Source organism: Larimichthys crocea, chromosome III, assembly GCF_000972845.2.
Source record: "Larimichthys crocea isolate SSNF chromosome III, L_crocea_2.0, whole genome shotgun sequence".
Lineage (NCBI taxonomy): Eukaryota > Metazoa > Chordata > Actinopteri > Sciaenidae > Larimichthys > Larimichthys crocea.
In genome coordinates, this window is record NC_040013.1 from 39,919,853 (window position 1) to 39,937,742 (window position 17,890).

Genomic DNA, 17,890 nt, shown 5'->3' on the forward strand with positions numbered 1-17,890 from the left:
AAACATAGTTATGAATATTACATCCCATTTCTATCAATAGATCCCAGTAAATGTTACTGGACCTTTTAATAAAACATGAGCTGCGCAGTGTTTTCTTCAACCCTTCATTCTAGCTTGTGTTGGAGCAGGCTTTTATTTTGAAAACCTAGGACCAGAAGTGTGAGCGGTTCCGCTGCAGGTTTGACAGCAGGTCCGTTTTCACCTCTTTGCTTTCTTTATTCCACCCTGCCTCGCTCTTTCTTTCTCTATTTAAAAAAAAAAAACGCCTTAGCCTGCCGTATGTGTCTATTTATTTATTTATGCATCTTATTTGAAAGTGTTTAGTTTTTTTTTTTTACATTTTAGTCGTACCTCAAATGAGAAGACGTAAAAGATGGAGCTTCATATTTTAGAGCACAGCTTGAAAGTGGCGAGTATAGAAAAAGAGGGGATCCAGATTTGCACTCACGGATTGATAAAACTCGCTTTCTTGGCCTCCAAAACAAGGTACGTAACTTCCCAGACACGACAGCTACATGAAAACACACAGTGTCGTTTATGTTTCTTCACATGCTCCCCGGTGCTGTACGTGTTTACTGCAAGGATACTGCTGTTGTTAACATTATAGCAAACTAATGCCGGGGGGGCTGCATGGACTATGCATGCTTGTGTTTAATGCCAAAGCGGTGTTCATTTCTACTCCAGCTAGTTCCTGTAGTTGTGTTACTGCTTCAAAATGCAGTTTTTGTGTGTTATTTTGGGAGCATCAGAGTGTGTGTTTGCTCTCTGCCACCAGTTTCCAGGCCTATCCTTGTTCTGTAGTGTCATTTTGTAGCTTTGTGCCATCTGTAGCTGGGTCGACGCCAGAGGCTGTATGTGTGTGTGTCTGTATATGTGTGTGTGTGTGTGTGTGAGCCTGTTTTTCCCTTCTCTCAGGAAAATTATAACATGTTTTCAACTAAACTTGGACAAGCAGCCTAGGGGCATTTACAGCAACATACTGTGTTTCCTATCCTGGATATCCACTGAGAGCCTGAGGAAACTTTAATTAAATAGCCCTTGCAGTGACATCACAACAGGCCTTTATACTTGCCATTGCTTTTTACCACTACAGTCTATTAATATTATCCCAAGCAAATTAGTTCACTTGACTGACACTGACTGCTTCTGCACTTTTTTTTTCTTTCTTTTTTTTTTTTTTTACAACAGGCAAAGTCAGCCAGCAGTTTAAGTGTGGCAGCGAGCTGATAATCAAAACTCCCCCTGTGCTGAGGAGAAGTTACTGATAAAACACTGCACTCAGATTACTGATTGTCTGATGTATTTCAAATCACCCCTGTGGGTTCTCCTTAAGTAGGGCAGTGACTGTCTTTTATTTTTATATATTTTAAGGATCTATAAAATGTCCAAAAATCTCAATGTGATGTCTTCAAATGTCTTGTTTTGTCTCTCCAAAAGACTGAAAACCCCCCCCAAATATGTTCAGGTTGTAGAAAAAAAAAGACAAGTATATATGAGAAGCTTGAACCAGAGAATGTTTGGCATTTGCTATAAAATCACAATGTAAACAATTACTCCACTATCAAAATAGTTGCCAACAGCTTCAAACTCAAGCACATACTCTCATCGCTTTCAGCTCCTCTTGGTTAGATATGCATCCAATATTTGCTTATATAAACACTTTGGGCACTGCAATTATGTAAAATTGGTGTTAATTAGTGCGAGCAATGTCAATCTTTTCATTCTTGCCCTTTTTAAAATGGCTTTTAGCATTTCTTGTAGGCAAGTCTGCTGCCGTGTAACAACACATTTTCTGTGATTTTCGAGCGTTGCCTTCCACCTTTTCTAAGTGTGAACTTATTTGTTTTGCTGGTTGAAAATAGCCACCCACAGCTGCCACAGCTATTACACAAGCGCAGTAAGTGAAACTGCAGAGCTACATGTCATTACATCGGCCTACGACAGTGGTTCCCCACCTTTTTTTTTTTTTTTTTTTTCACTGGAGCACCACCCCAACCTACACACACACACACACACACACACACACACACACACACACACACACACACACCAAAAGAATAACATGTCAGATGTGTTCATTTTGCTTGGCTCAATGCTTCATCTGGTAGCTTCTCGTCACAAATGACAAATCGTGGCTGAGGCATGTATTTTCCTTCAACAAAACCAAAGTTAAAGTAAGTCTCGAGGTATAGCCGTAGTGTCTTTTTTTTGGTACTGCCGAGACACCAGCATCATTTTCATGCTTCTCATACATGTTTCACTCATAAAATCATGAGGCTCTGTCTTGCAGTTTTGCATCCAGAGTTTAGCAGAGGTGGTAACACCACATTCATGTGATATCTGAGTTTAGTTTTCAAAGTGACACTGCTAAATGCATCTCAACACTTACCAGCGGAAATATATGCTGATAGAGCATATCCGCAACAAGCTAAAGTCGACTAATAGATCGGCTTCACCAACTTATTAGTCAGGCTCTAATAGGGAGATCTAATATTCTTTTTCTTCCTGTAAGAAAAAGAGTCAGTTCCTGTAACTTTAGCTTTGCATGTTGTTGGACTTTTTCTTTGTTGTAATTCCCCCCCTGCCTGTGGTGTTCAGGTCAGTTGAGCACTATGATTATGAGCACTGGTTCATTTTTTTTTTTTTTTTTGTTGTAAGTAGGAAATGTCTGAGGAAAGACGGTGAAGTAAGAACAACAAACGCTTCCTTGTCTTTGACTGAATCAATTCAGTCATATGGTGAAAGGGCTCTATCAAAACTTCCCACAGTTACTTGGACACAAGATTACTTTGTTTTGTTTGGGGCAGATTTTGAAGTGGTGCACCTTGTTTGAGGTTGGAGGTTTCAGTAGTCATGGCAGCAGGTTAATAATGATTTCAAAAGATCATGTCATATGACTTCAGAACATGTCCATCAGATGGTAGATCATACTTTTTTCTGTTGTTGGTGAAGCAACACAGTCATGGTGCTTCCTCCCATTGATTAGTCCTTCCAACAGCATACTTCTGTCTTCATCATAGTGTTGTATTCAGCCTCCTCTCTGTACGATCTAGTTCTTGATTTGCTTAATCAAACTCAGGTCCATATTTTTGCAGTTTTAATCGTCAAACCTCTTGTCTTCCTGGGTATCAATTAAAAAATAATCATATAGGTTGCATTTAACAACTTCAGCGCCTAAGCTGAACTAATCAATATTTTTATAGGATCAGAAAGGTGCATTGACAAACTCAGGGAATTATTACCCAACTCTGTAGTTCCCTTTACCTCTATGGAGCTTTTTAGCCTTTTTTAGCTCATGTTTTGGTTTTCTAGCCCGACAACTCCAATCGTACCAACCTCAGTCTGCAAAATTGGTACGATAAAGCAGCTATTCATGGTTTAAAAAAAACAGCTGCATAATGTGTCAGAAGCCACATTTCCATCAACATATTTTGATGCACCGTTTCAAACTAAACAAATACGCTTTTTCTTATTGTGTGTATCATCTCCTAATATTTGCAGAATGGTAGTGGATGATAACAAGCATTGATTTGTATATTCTTCTGCCCAATTACTCTAAACTAGTTTGGTTAAAAATCTGAGATACACATGGCTTGTGTTTTGCTCTCAGGTTCAAAAATATAAACAGTGAAAAATGAATGATCCTCCTTATGAGGATGCAGTCTTGCAGCACTTCAATTCATCACTAAACTAAAACTAAATTAAAATCAACAACTCTTAAAATAAATGAATTAGCACTAATTAATTAATGGGTCGTTTTTACAAACACATTTGTTGTGTTTGTCACAGATGAGGTTGTGAGTGGTTTACAGTATAAACTCATTTAAAGACTCCCCGTGAAGTTCCTTGCATGTGCACTGAATGTGAGTAATGCAAGCTAAGATGTTTAGTTATCTCCCCCCTCAGTGACTGAACCTCGGCAGTGATTTGCTATTTCAGTGTTGATCTGGACTGTCATATAATAATGCAAGTCATTAAGTAGTGCCCATAATGACACGATCACAATTACATTAGTGTTATTAACCCAGGCACAAGACAAAAACGCTGGTGCTCATCATCCTAATGTCCCGGCTTTACAAAAACACACCGCAAGTCACAAGTGACACTTGACAGCTCATTTCATTCAGAGAGGAAATGCTGCCGTTCCCACAGAAAGCATTGTTGAGTGTTATTCCCCTGTTGTTTTTCACACCTTTGAGCCAAATATGGCGCGTGAGCATTCAGTAGCTGGCCTGTAAAGATGTGATTATCACATTAGTGTTGTGCATGCTGTTTTTCCAGCGCTTTCCTCTGTGCTTTCAGGGTGATTTAAACCCTTTATATCCAATATCCTTCACCATTTTAGAACGTTTTTGCTTTGCTGTATTGAATCTTGACAGTGGGTTTCAGACAGAAACAAACAACAAAATGATCACAGAAGTTTCAGCATGTGTTCACAAATGTTGGCTAAACACAAGTAGTATTTGGCTAAAATAAAGCCTATGCAAAAATTGGATTTAAATCAGAACTAGCTGATCACTGATTAGGTAAACACGATTATAAATCTAACCAGACATTACATGCCAGCTTTTGGCACCGAACAGTTTTCTGTGCTTTGCACACATTTATGTCTGTCACTCGGTCTTGTTTATGATAAGACACAACAACACTGACATATAACTTTTTCCAGAGTATTAAACGGAAGCCTTAAAAAGTAGAATAAGTCTACCTGCTTTGTAATGGTTGAGTGGACAGTGGGGTCTTTTTTTTTTTTTGCAGTGACAAGTTGCAATTTATTGGTCGGTCTACTGCACATTAAAGGTCCGATGTGTCAGAATTAGGAAAGAAATATAACATGCATGTGATATCTATGTTTTCATTTGTGTATAATCACCTGATATTATTATCACTATGTTTTTGTTACCTAAGAAGGAGCCCATTATATCTACAGACACCACTGGTCCTCTTCCACTATGATCCATTAGGTCTTTACAGTAGCCTAGAATGGACAAACTAAACACTGGCTCTAGATAGGGCCTGCTAGATACCACTAAATGCAATTAAACAGACAAACATACAAGAGGTGAGACAGTGTGAGAAAGATAATGCATGCACTGATGAATAAACAAGACAAAGACTTTAAAACACTCAAGTGTGGTTGAGATTAGGGCTGCATCTCAATCAGTATGAACACACTTTCATTATGAATGAATCATTCTTGATTAATTGATTAGTTGTTAGGTCGATAAAATGTGAGAAAAATGTTGTCATTTAATACCTGACATCTAATTAATAAATCCTCATAGCTCTATTTAGGCTATTTGAGTCTGGATATTTCACTGGTGGACTGACCAACATCCCTAGAGCAATCCAACCACATGGCTAAAAAGATACTGTTTATTTTTATCAAGGTGAATCTGATGATTTATCTTCATAGATTTCAGGTGATATTTTGAGGCTCTCTGTTTGCATATTCAAAAACACCTCTCGATCATTGAGAATCCTCTCCTAGCACTTGGGGAGGTTACTATTGGGAGCATAGCAGCACTGTGTTTTAATCATGTCTTGGTTATGAGTCTCAGATTCAATATAAAATGATTAAGTAGACATTTACAGGCATGGTTGCAGTCTTGTGTTGCTCGCTGCACATCTTATTGACGCATCTTTTCATATGAAACCGTCTCCTTAATTCTCCAAACAGACTATTTGATGTGTATGTTATGAATGCTTCAGGGAGCGGCAGAGCTAAGGGAGACAGTAATTGTTCGACAGGCCTGAGGAATGACTTTCCTCAAGCTTTTTACTCACTCTTTGATCTGTCCTGTCTCTCCTATTCAGATGCAAGTTTTTCAGTCTGACGGAGACTCCGGAGGACTACACCATAATTGTCGATGAGGAAGGCTTTAAAGGTGGGCCTCACTTTGTGTGGATCTTTAAAGTCACTGTGGCAACCATAGATCGGGCAGCAGGAAAAGATCACATTGTGCAATCTCTGATTCTCTCCAGCACACCAGCGCGTAGCTTCAGCTGCCAATGTTTGAGCACACTTTGTCATTATGGATGTGAGGCCAAGCTGCCAGTCGCCGTGTTTTGTGGTCGGCTGATTGAGTGAATCCATGTCATTACACACCCTTTTCCAGGGTGACCCTCCTTAGTTACCTTGGAGACTACAGGCTATGTGTTGCATAACTGCCGCAGGTATTTTCTACTGGTAACTGGCTCTGAGTGTGTTGGTGCCTGTTTGCTGTTAACTAATTAAACTATGAAACTCAAAAAAGCACTTTTACATTTAGATGAAACTTTTTTTTAACCTTTTTATTATGACAGAATATATCCAAATGGTTCTCACAAAGTAAATATTATAATGTCTGACAATTATATCATCAAGGCCATCGAGTAACTTATTAAGGCAAATGTGCTATAAATGTTTGTTAGGTTAATCTCATTAAATATCTTGCTTAATCTACTGTATGTTAAAGGTTGTTGATTAACTGAGCAAGATTGAAGTGAAGGTTGGCTAATAATTAAGCTCAGATGTTGTAAAATTGAGGGCTTCTGCTTCATTTATTGCAATGCTATTATATTTTAACATTTTAACGTAGCCTTGTAATCAGATCAGCATTGGGCTGCACCCAACAATTATTTTCATCATCAATACAACAGCCTCCAAGAGCCCAAATCTAAATAGCTTGTTTTATTCGACAAAAAACTATTTAATTTACTATCATATATAATTAGAAATAAGCAGCAAATCTTCATATTTGAGAAGCTGGAACCAGCAAATGTTTTACTTTTATTATGTTTCCTTCACTTGAACCAATTCTATATTCAGTTAATTGTTACAGACCTATTCGGCATCATAATCATAGTTTTAAAGCGTAACATGTAAATCTAACTCTGTTTTATTGAATTCCCTTCATTTTATCAGTCAAAGTTACAAGTGACTGCGTAATGACAAATGTTAAAACGGAATGTAAGCATAGCTCATGACGAGAAGAAGAGCCATCGAGTCAGCACACTGACTCAGTAATGTCTGATTTACAGCTCTATCTATCTAAGATTAGCTAACATTAGTCACCATTTGCTGCTGGTCATACCAGACCAAGTAACTCTGCATCAGCAAAAATTCCTGGTGGTTTGGACTGAGCAAAGTGTGTTTTATCTTTTCTGTTTTGTGAGAATGGACTGACTTTAAAATGCTAAGAAACTCCAGACTTCAAAATGTAATGTAAATGTAAACCCAAACTGGGGTAGGTACCTCTGTTTAGACTGGAATTTAGTAGGACAGGTGGAAAAGCAGGTCTAATGCAGTCTGCTCGACAGCTCATCACTGACTAGAACACAGAGGGGGGCATGAATATAATCGTACTTCCAGGTTCTAGGCAAAATTTGTCAATATGAAGTATAAAAAGTAGGAACGGGAAAAAAAAACAGGAACATAAAAAATAAGGAACAACCATTACTCATGCTCATCGGTCACAATAACTTCCCAGTTTCTTTCAATTTATTCCATACTGGTTTAAAAAAATGTCTTATTTGGAGATATAGATAGAGATAGAAGACACTGGGTGTTCATAACAGCATGCAAAGTTTAATGAACTGCCTACAGGTTAAATCACTATTGGACTACTATATAACTGTGTGTTATGAATAGCATTATTGAAAGAGTCACTGGTGTCATGCCTAATAGCCCCTTTTAGCTAGTCCTAAGTCTAAGGAGGATTATTGGTTACTTTTGTGACGGAATTTTCTGCTGATGTGTACTTCCATTCCCACTTTTTTTTATATGACTGTGTCTGTCCATTCCCAGAGCTGCCCCAGTCAGAGCACATCAGTGTTGCTGATGCTACATGGTTGGCCCTCAACGTGGTGTCAGGGGGCGGCAACGCCTCAAATTCGCAGCCCATCGGAGTCACCAAAATCGCTAAATCTGTCATTGCACCGCTGGCCGACCACAACATCTCTGTTTTCATGCTGTCGACGTATCAGACGGACTTCATTCTGGTGAGTGTGAATAACAAACTTCAAAATGCTACCATTTCAAGAGATAATTTAGATTTTTGAACAAATTCAGTCCATCACACGTTGAAACTGATCCTTGTCCAACTGAACTCATGCTAAGGGTTTGCTATGTCACATACAGCTGTTATCTCATTAGTTGAAAGTTCCTTTCAAAAAAAATTTCTTTTTAAGTTTGAGCACAGCGCTTGGTGGCAATTTGAAGCTGTGCACCCCTCCAAAACTTGTTGGGCGTCACCGTTCTCTCCATAGAAAACAATGGCACAGCCAGCACAGAGCGTTTTTTCAGTTAATCGTGTGGCTGCTTGTTCCATTGCTCCCTGCAATATTTAAAAGTGATCCACTGTCAAAATATAATGCGGATGTTTAGTTTGCATCAACAGTAACTTAATACTACCGGTGAGGCTGTAGGAAAGCAAACTGCAAGCAGTGAGGCTGATATCAATGACATAACATTACAAGCAGTAACACTGGATTATATAAATGCATAATTTCCTGTGAATCCATTGTGCATGTGCATATAAATGTGGTAATCCCACATAGCAAACGCTCGATTAACGATGAAAACTACTCAATAGAAATGTAATTACATGCAGTAGCTGTTGCAGAAAAGATGGCAGGGGTTTTATTTCATGAAAATCTTTAAGAGTCTCTTCTACACCCTTCATTTTTTATGGTGAGGGATTTAAAATGTATTAAATGTTTCAGCCCAGACTTGATAAGTTAATCAACAAAACTAGAGTAAAAAAACATCCAGACATCACAGTACAATATCAAACAATACAGTACATAATTGGAATCAGTTGTCTTGTTTTATCACGTCATTGAACTGATAAGACGTGTTTCAAAACCAATAACTGATTAGTTCCACAACAGCTTTAAGAGTATTATTTGTGTATTATGCAACCACTGGCAACAAAATTGTGCATGTCCACACAGTGTCTGACATGAAAAAGCAATAACCTTGGATATAGTGTACCTTTCATGGTCCCACTTCCTTTGATTTAGGAAGAAATCCTCTCTCATACCGAAGCCTCTCTGGCCACGGGGAATGTTTTTTTATTGCCTTGCTTTGGTGGAAAAACAAGGTCTTCTGAGCAGCTCTGGTATGTTTATGAAAATGAAAGGAAAAAAAACTGTCCATGTTGATAATCTGTTGCATAAAGGGGATCAGCAGCTCAGCCTCTTGCTGGAATTCCAGGTATCATCCAGGCTTGTTTCCTGTCTCCACACTGGCTGCTCCTACCCACAATCCTAAATTCGTGATATATTACATAAAAAGAGGCAAAGAAACCTGCTGTGTTCACCCTCTTGCCCACACCCAACACCCGTATTCTCTCTGTCCTCGTCTCACACTGTGTCAGACTGCATTACTGAACATCAGGCCAAAAGACAGACCAGCTTAAGATGTTTGTGGGTTTTTTTCTCTTTTTTTTTCCACTGTTAGGATCTTTTGTGTTACATAAAGCGATAAAGCCTGACCCAAATGTTGAATGGACTAATTTAGAAAGAGTCATAAGTATATCCAGACTGAGCAGCTCAGAGGAGGTACACACCTATTTCTCACAAGCAACTTTTTACTCCCATGCACAAATTCAGTTGAAGTAATAGATGTCACTCTCTGTGAGGAAACACTGTTACACCCAAATTTACTTTTTCCTTTTCTTTCTTTTTAACCAGCTCCACAAATCACTTTTCAGCAACAAAGAGAACACTATATTTTTGATCACAGCTTTGCACACTATTCTCTGTCAGATTCATGACATAGTCAACTGGAATGGTTTTCCAACAGTCTTGAAGGAGTTGCTGAGCACTTCTTGGCTGCTTTTCTTTTACTCTGCTGTCCAACTCATCCCAAACCGTCTCACTTGGGTTTAGGTAGGATCTCTGTCTTGGTTAAATAGCCCTCTTTTTGGGTTAGATGGTCAATGACACCATCACACTTCCTCCTTCATGCTTCATGGTGGGAACCATACATGCAGATACCATCTCACAAAGACATGGCAGTTGGAACCTAAAATCTCAAGTTTAGACTCAGACCAAAGTACAGATTTTTAGTGAACAGCAACTATGGACTGAACTTGTCAAATTACAGGGTGGGAAGTGTTAGTAAATGGGAGGAAGAGTCATTTTGAGGAAGTGGAATGGGAAGCACTCTTCTCTTTTAACATTGGACATAAACTTACACAATACAATCTCATTCATAGAATATACTATATCCCTGACAGACTGCACAGAATAAAACCTCATTACTCACAGTTTTGCCCAAGATATAAAAGTGGAATAGGAACGTTAATACTGGTGTTCAGAGCCTGCTCATGTCTGCATCCATATTGAACCTCGACACTCATTGTCCTCAAGGACATTACAGGAATAACCATCCCCACAGAACAAAGAGTAATTTTACTGGGTGACACATCTATGATAAAAGCCTATAAAAATAAACTCAAATCAAAGAACTGCCCTTATCACAGCCATTCAATGGAAAGATGAGCAACCGCCTACAGTGGCTACCATGAAAAGATAATGCATAATCTGAAGGGGAAGTCTGGTGAATTTAAAAAGATTTGGGGTGGTTTTATAACCTTTGGAGACGGAGTTCACAACATTCGACTCCTTTTATAGTCACACAATTATTAAATCTAACATCTCTTCTTGCGTTGTTCTGTCTTCTGTACTGGTTTTTATTTATTCAATGTTGGAAAAAAATCGTACTACAGTATGTCCTCTGTATCCCTTTCCTCCTTTATGCACTGAATATAAAGAGTCCATGCTCATTTTAGGAGATTATGTAAAGCTCTTTTATGAATTGTAGGAAGTCATTATCCGAAACAAATGTAGATAAAACAGAGTAAGAGAGTGGGTACACTGAAAAGTCAATTATTGGGTTAAATTGTGATTTCCCTTTTAATGTTTTCTCAGACATAAAAGCAACATTCACAGAGATTTATCCTGTTCTTCTTTGTGTTCTGTAATATTTGCTCTCAAGTGACCTCATTCTTTTTTTTCTTTTTTTTGTTTGTTTTTTGTCTTTAGGTTCGAGAGCGAGACCTGCCGATGGTCATGCACACGCTGTCTTCCGAATTCACTTTGCTTCGGGTGGTCAACGGAGAGACTGTTGCTGCTCATGATCTGGGAGTCAGCAACGGTTTTGTAAAGCCAAAACTCGGTACGCTTAAACAAACATTTATTAATATGTGTGTTTTTATATTGTAAGTAAGCTTCTGAAGAATAGTAACATATGTAACAGGAGGTAGACAGGTTTAACAGCAACACTTTTGTTTTTCAGTGCCCCGTCCCATCATTCATCCCTTATCTAGTCCCAGCAACATGTTCTGTGTGACCAGCCTGGACCCAGACACACTGCCCTCTGTAGCCACGCTGCTCATGGACGTCATGTTTTACTCTGGAGGGTAAGAATCAGCTCGTCTTATATTAAATACAGACACAGACAAAGACCTTTTCTGTTTGGTGCTTTTGGGAATGTGGTAGAAGATTTCAAAACAACTCTGAAAGTGAAGAGATTTAGTGTGTGAAAATGTCATGGACAACATCTTTTTTTTTTTTAAGACACGCTAGTCAACTGCAGGACGTTACCTACAATAACTGTGTAAACTAAAATCATGCTAGCAGTGGCAAAATCATTTGGTCGATCCACAACTTTAGCCCAGACAGGATACACAAAAACCTGTCAAATATAGGAAAGATTACAGACATGGTCTCCAGCATAAACCGTGGATGATCTCCATTACAGAAAAAATGAACTGTATATGGAGATGAGCAGAAATGTGTCTTTCTCATCATTCTCACGTCATTAACAATAATGTGGATGTCTACTAGGCTTATTTGCCTCATTACTTATAGACCATTAGCCAGCAAAAACTCTCACCTCTTAGCTGTAAGAGGATAAAAATGAAAATGTGTGAACCCTAAATGAACGTGACTGTGAGTCAGTAAGTCACTAAGTGTGAGATTACCAGACTGTGATTTCTGCATCACTAGTTAGACCGTGTTTCTTTCCAGGCCAAAGGAACCTGGAGCATCCAACGAGGACTCCAGCCACATCCGCTTCTTCTCTTTCTCCCTGATCGAAGGCTACATCTCTCTGGTCATGGACGAACAGACAACTCAAAGGTTGTTTTGTTTTGTTTTTTTGTCACAAAGCAACACGTTTATTTGCTGCTGTGTAATTAACCACAGTTGTTCTTTCAAGATGTTGTTTTCTTTCAGTCAAGGTCTGCGTAAACATAATGTTTCTGCAGAGGAAACAAATGTATGATTGTTGTTTGAGGGGGCGATTAGTTCGTTGCTAAGCAATAGGAGAGCAGTTGGGTAAATGCAAAGTACTTAAGTCACAGTGGGTTTCAGTGTAACTCATTTACTCTCCATTGTGTCCCCCTCTTTCTCACAGTATACTCTCTAATTAAGCAGAAAGGCCATAAAAAAAACCTGCAGCTCCCCTCTATTGCCACCACATTAGAGTCTGATCATAGTCCATTCATAAATGAGGTACCCCTTATGTGGGTCAGTAATGTCTTCAGGCCACGGAGAGGTAAAATAATAATTGGACCAAACTTTCATTATGTTTTTAAAGTTCATATTTTGCTGCTGCAGCATGTAGGTCAGCCTTGTCCCCATGTTTATGTAAAACCTAATGTGTTGCCTTAAAGGAATAGGTCACCCATTTTGCTCTACTTTTACAATGGCTCTCTTATTCAGTAGAAACAGAATTCACCTGCTGATATTCATCTGTGAATGGTTAATAGTTAGCTTCTCCTGCTGCACTTCCACACAGGATCTGTTACCTGTGTCAGGTGTCTGCCATTTGTTAACTAGAGCAAAACAAATTGGTTTAAAGTAGAATTTCCAAACATTTGAAGGTCAGAAAAAATAAATAAATAAACAATTTATTTCCTTTTTAAAAAGTCCAATTAAAATTAAATTACATTTGTTTGTTTGTTTTTGTTTTTTATCACAGATCTGCTCTGTTAATTACATTCCCTGTGTTTCTCTGAGGCTAAATCACATACCAAAAGGAAGAAATATATATTTTTGGTTACATGATGGCATCCCCTGTCTGTGCATTGGTTATCCATCTACATAGACAGAGAAATATAAAATAATAATTTGCATAATACCAATAAAAACAACATTTATAGATCAGTAACATCACGTCAAGTCTTGTGTTAGTGTGTGAGCTACCAAACATCAACCAGACGAGTGCCCTGCTAATGTCAGTTTGCAGGCTAGCAACCTGCGAATGCCAGTATGACAGAAAACAAATCTTAGCTTCTAAGCTACAGTTAGCATCATGTCCCAGTGTCCCCGCTGGCTCAGATATCAGTCAAACATGTACACCAGCTGTCTCACTCTGAGGTTTTTAGGCTAGATGAGCATTTTTGTGAGTAACAATTCATTTGAAATCACTTTGACATGATCTAACTTTTAACTAAGCTATATTTAAATGAAAAAATGATTTCTAATCTGTTCATTTCTTTGTACTTTGGTTTTTTCAAGGTTTCCAAACAATGTCCTCTTCACCAGTGCTTCTGGTGAGCTTTGGAAAATGGTTCGCATTGGGGGACAACCTTTAGGATTTGGTGAGTTTTATGTACCAAAAGGCTAGTTTGATGTGGTTACCATCAAGCTAAGTGAGGGTAAAATTAACTGTCACAGTATTAGAGCTGAACCTCTCCAAACACACTGTATATAGTAGTATTAGTATCCATAAATGTGCTCAATTTAGTACAGATGTTACAGTGTGACAAACCGAGCATGATGTCTTCATGTGCACTCTCTAACACTGGTAGTTTCCAACTTATTGGCAACTAATTTGCTTACCCTGATGTTCCAACGAAAGCAATGTGTACTAGCCGATCAGAGGCAGAAGAGGGTGTGTCATGACATTGCCCTCCTAGGGAAAGACAATTGGTATCTGTAGCCTTATGTGAAGTAGTCACAGCTCATCAGATCTTTTTTTCAAAGTAACGTTGCACATTTTAGAGTGGCCTTTTATTGTAACCAGTCCAACACACACCAGTATCCCAATCATGCTGTTTAATCAGCATCTTGATGTGCCACACAAACAGTTTTTCCCCGAATGATGCTCTGTGGTAATTCATGAGGGTAATCTTCTACAGACTTTTAGTTACGAATTGTTTCAACATGTTCAAATGCAAATGTCACATGAAAGCTTTAGCAGTGGATTTTGTTCGTGTGCTGTTATGTGAAAAGTATGTAATGTCAGTTTTTAGAGCTTATACCGCAGTGATTCCCAACCAGGAGATACACAGAAAGATTGTGGGGTAGTACATATAGTTGAAAAAACAGAAATGATTTGGTAAGAAATAAAATACTTTTGTTTGTTTAGAAACTAAACCAGACAGGTTACAAATTGGTATATTTATTGTATAATAAATACTGCTAAACTACCGGCACTGCTCACTCTGAACTCTGTTAGAGGTTATCAATCTTATAAATAGTATTTTCCTACAACATTATGAAGTGTACGTTGGGAATCACTGCTGTAAATCCTCAATACAGATTCAAACAGTCATAGCAAATTCATTTTTTGCAGATGAGTGCGGCATCGTGGCTCAAATATCTGAACCTCTGGCAACGGCTGACATTCCAGCTTACTACATTAGTACCTTCAAGTTTGACCACGCCCTGGTAAGACAGGAACCTCGCAACAATGTTCATTTTGATTTGATTGATTAGTCCCTAACTGTTTTGATTAACCACACTAAATCATTTCAAACAAGCATTTGATGATTCCAGGTTCTCAAATGTGAGGTTTTGCTTTGTCTTGTCTCACATTATGACAAATGTAATATTTCTTGGTTATTGGACTGTTGGTCAGACAAAGCAATCATTACAGCATTAATATGCTGCTTTCAGAGGGTTAATAAAACCTTTTGTGTTCTCCAGGTTCCCGAAGAAAACATCCAAAGTGTGATTGGAGCTCTGCGGACCAAGAGCACGGGACAGTGAAGGAAGCCGGAGGAAAAACGATGAAAACAACGGTTTTCAAAGTCATTTCGTTCAAACGTTTATCATGTCCAAAAAGTGCCAAGAGCTTATTAGCGGACTACTGTGGATCAGCTCTGAAAGGATCTAACCACAACGTGGCTGTGGGTGGTGTACAGGGAGAGGGTGGGGGGGGGTTGTGACAGTGTGTTAGGGACACCTTTGTTACTCGGTCATTTTCTTTAACCCCGCTCCCTCCTTCCTTCCTTGGCACTTGAGGCCCTCCACTGCCTCCTCTGGTAGTTATTGCTTTACTTTACCAGACTGAATACATTTCTTTTCCTCTCTAAAGCTGCTTCTTCCCACTCCCTGACCCTCATAAGCACCATACTGTATTAGTACATAATTCCTCTCGTGGAAGGATGTGAATGTATTCTCAAAAACGAAAGAACTTTAAAAAAAATATGGAGGTCACTATATATATATATATGTATAGTGACCTCCATATTTTTTTTTTCTTTTATTTGTTTTCCACAGGTCGTTTGTCAGTGCCAAGATGTTTGAATGCCTAAACCGATGCCTTTGTCAAAATACTATTCATGTGTGCAATTGAAGGAGACAATTTTTGAGACAGCCAGCTGTAACGGACCGTCTGGTTAAGTAATATGGTGTGTTTCTTTTTTTTTATTTTTTTTATTTTTTTTTTTTAAGCAGTTGTTTTACAGCAATGAACTGACTGTTGGAGTCCCTCAGACTTAGAAGTTAAATTCAGATGTTTGGTGATGATCTTGACGAGGAAATATTCCTTTAGTGTTTTTAAAAAGTAATATGCATTCACACTGTGAGCAACATGGTTGACGGAATTAGCAGGAAAAAAAATCTTTTATTTTTCAATTCTTTCACTAGCAAGCTTGTGCAAGCATTTATGTGGCATCAATCAGTGACCTTGAGCTTGAAGGTCAGATTAGTTTATTAATCAATTATTAATCTAGGGGAAGTTAATCGATGACAAGTAAAAAAACTAAAATTTCACAATATGGCTCCCTAAATGGAAACGTTTGCTTGCTTTTCTCAGTTTTACAATGGAAATAGAAAACCTGTGGAGACACTAAAGAGTTCCGAGAGGAGGAATCCTGCTAACTTTGCTGATCCCCTGACTGTTTATGTAACACCACCAGCAGATCAAAGTTTTCACTTATCCAGTGAAATATGAATCATGAATTTGACTTTTCATCTAGCACCATCTTTACATTTGTCGCACTGCTCAGGGTTTATGTCCAACCTTGAAAATGAATGCCACTCTCATTAAACTCGCCACTCATTAGCATACTAACATTAACAAGGCCAAACTTAGCTTGTTAACATCTTGAGTATATTAGCAATCGATACCAGATCAAACACTGCTTGGTGTTCTTTAAAATGAGCTGTAGAGCCACACAGAGCTGTAAACATGGCTGCTTTGTCTCATCTTGTACTGTATTGATTAATCGTAAATATTACACATATTATATGTTAGTCACAAACATGAGTATGTTTTTAGGCACAACTGAGAAAAGGAGAAAAGGAGAAAACATCCATATTTATGTAGGGTCAGAAAATTAAATTAAAAAAACATTTCACTCGCTGAGGTCAAAACCATTTTAAGCTACAAAGGTCACAGCAATATAAAAATGTTAGCATCAAGAAAGAAGAAAAATGTAACCACAATAATATCTATACAATTCTTATCACTATAGTGTAGTCACAGTAATGAGTACATGGGTCTATAGTCCATTCAGACCAGGACATCATATTTGAAAATCCAGTAGGTTTCCTTTTGCAGTAGTTTTATCATATAAATACATATTTGTAAGACTTAAGAGCTTAAAATCAACCCTGACATTAGAAAAGGTGATCTTACCTCATGAGGATCCAGAACTATCGTAGTCATGAAGAGAGTTATGTGAGGGGTTTGAAACCACTCCCAACTCCTCTTGGTGGGAAACATACATTAATAATAACACATTGTATCTCATTTGTTTAATCTGAAAACAACAGAAAAGTATCATCAACATTTTGCAGTTTTTATAGGCCTCAACCTTTTTTTCTCTCTGGACAGATAAACGCTTGCTTGTCATGAAATACATAATAGATACACTTTCGATGATCGTGTTGCTCACAGTGTGAACCCACAGTAAGACCTGATGGTAAAATGCAATGATGAAAATGTGCATCAATAGTAATAAATTACTGAGCCACTTTGACAATGTACTAGAATAATGACTGGGTGCAAGAATGCTAAACATAAGCTAAGGTTCACACAGGGAAGGAACTTTTCCCTCCAAGCCCTGGTGTCCATTTAGGTCTTGAAGCTGCCCCTCCCCTGCCCCCAGTCTGCACTTTAATGCAGGTTCCACCCCCACAGGCCTGCTGTACTGATGTGAAAATGGGGAGGGCTATTTACTTTCAAAAGAACCTGTCCAGATGGTGAGATTTCTGTTGGTCTTAAGCATTTGGTGATTCTATTTTTCTTGCATCTAACAATCTTTCTTCTTCTGATCTTATCTTCAGATGTGATTAGTAGGAACCCTGTTTATCAGTGTTAAAACATGAAGACGGTGATATTTCTTCTGATTCCATTTCAAAGAGAAAAAAGCTTTTTCATTTGGAGCTTCTTGTGTGGAAAAAAAATAAACAAGCTTTTTTTGGGGGTGGGGGGACGTGGAGCTTGTTGAGTGTTCAGTTTTCACCACTGTGTCATTTTTACTGTCTTTACTTAACAAACGGGGATTGTCTTCTCACTGTTATTTGCTCCCAATGTGTACTTTAATCAATAAACTGGTGACATCTCTGCCCAATCTGGTCGTCAGAGCCTCAAGATCAGCTGAAAAACTCATTTTTCAATCAAAGTTTGGCAGAAAAATTGGAAAACGCTTTGTTTCAC

General features: G+C 38.3%; 1 protein-coding gene across 1 annotated transcript; it reads left to right on the forward strand.

Moving 5' to 3' along the window:
- The first annotated feature begins 258 nt into the window (after positions 1-258).
- Positions 259-17,805, forward strand: castor2 (cytosolic arginine sensor for mTORC1 subunit 2). The gene is made up of 9 exons (XM_010737203.3): positions 259-486; positions 5,818-5,888; positions 7,790-7,983; positions 11,035-11,167; positions 11,288-11,411; positions 12,022-12,132; positions 13,516-13,598; positions 14,576-14,670; positions 14,929-17,805. The coding sequence occupies exons 1-9, from the start codon at positions 374-376 to the stop codon at positions 14,989-14,991; spliced, it is 987 nt and encodes a 328-aa protein (XP_010735505.1). The 5' UTR covers positions 259-373; the 3' UTR covers positions 14,992-17,805.
- Positions 17,806-17,890: the final 85 nt, after the last annotated feature.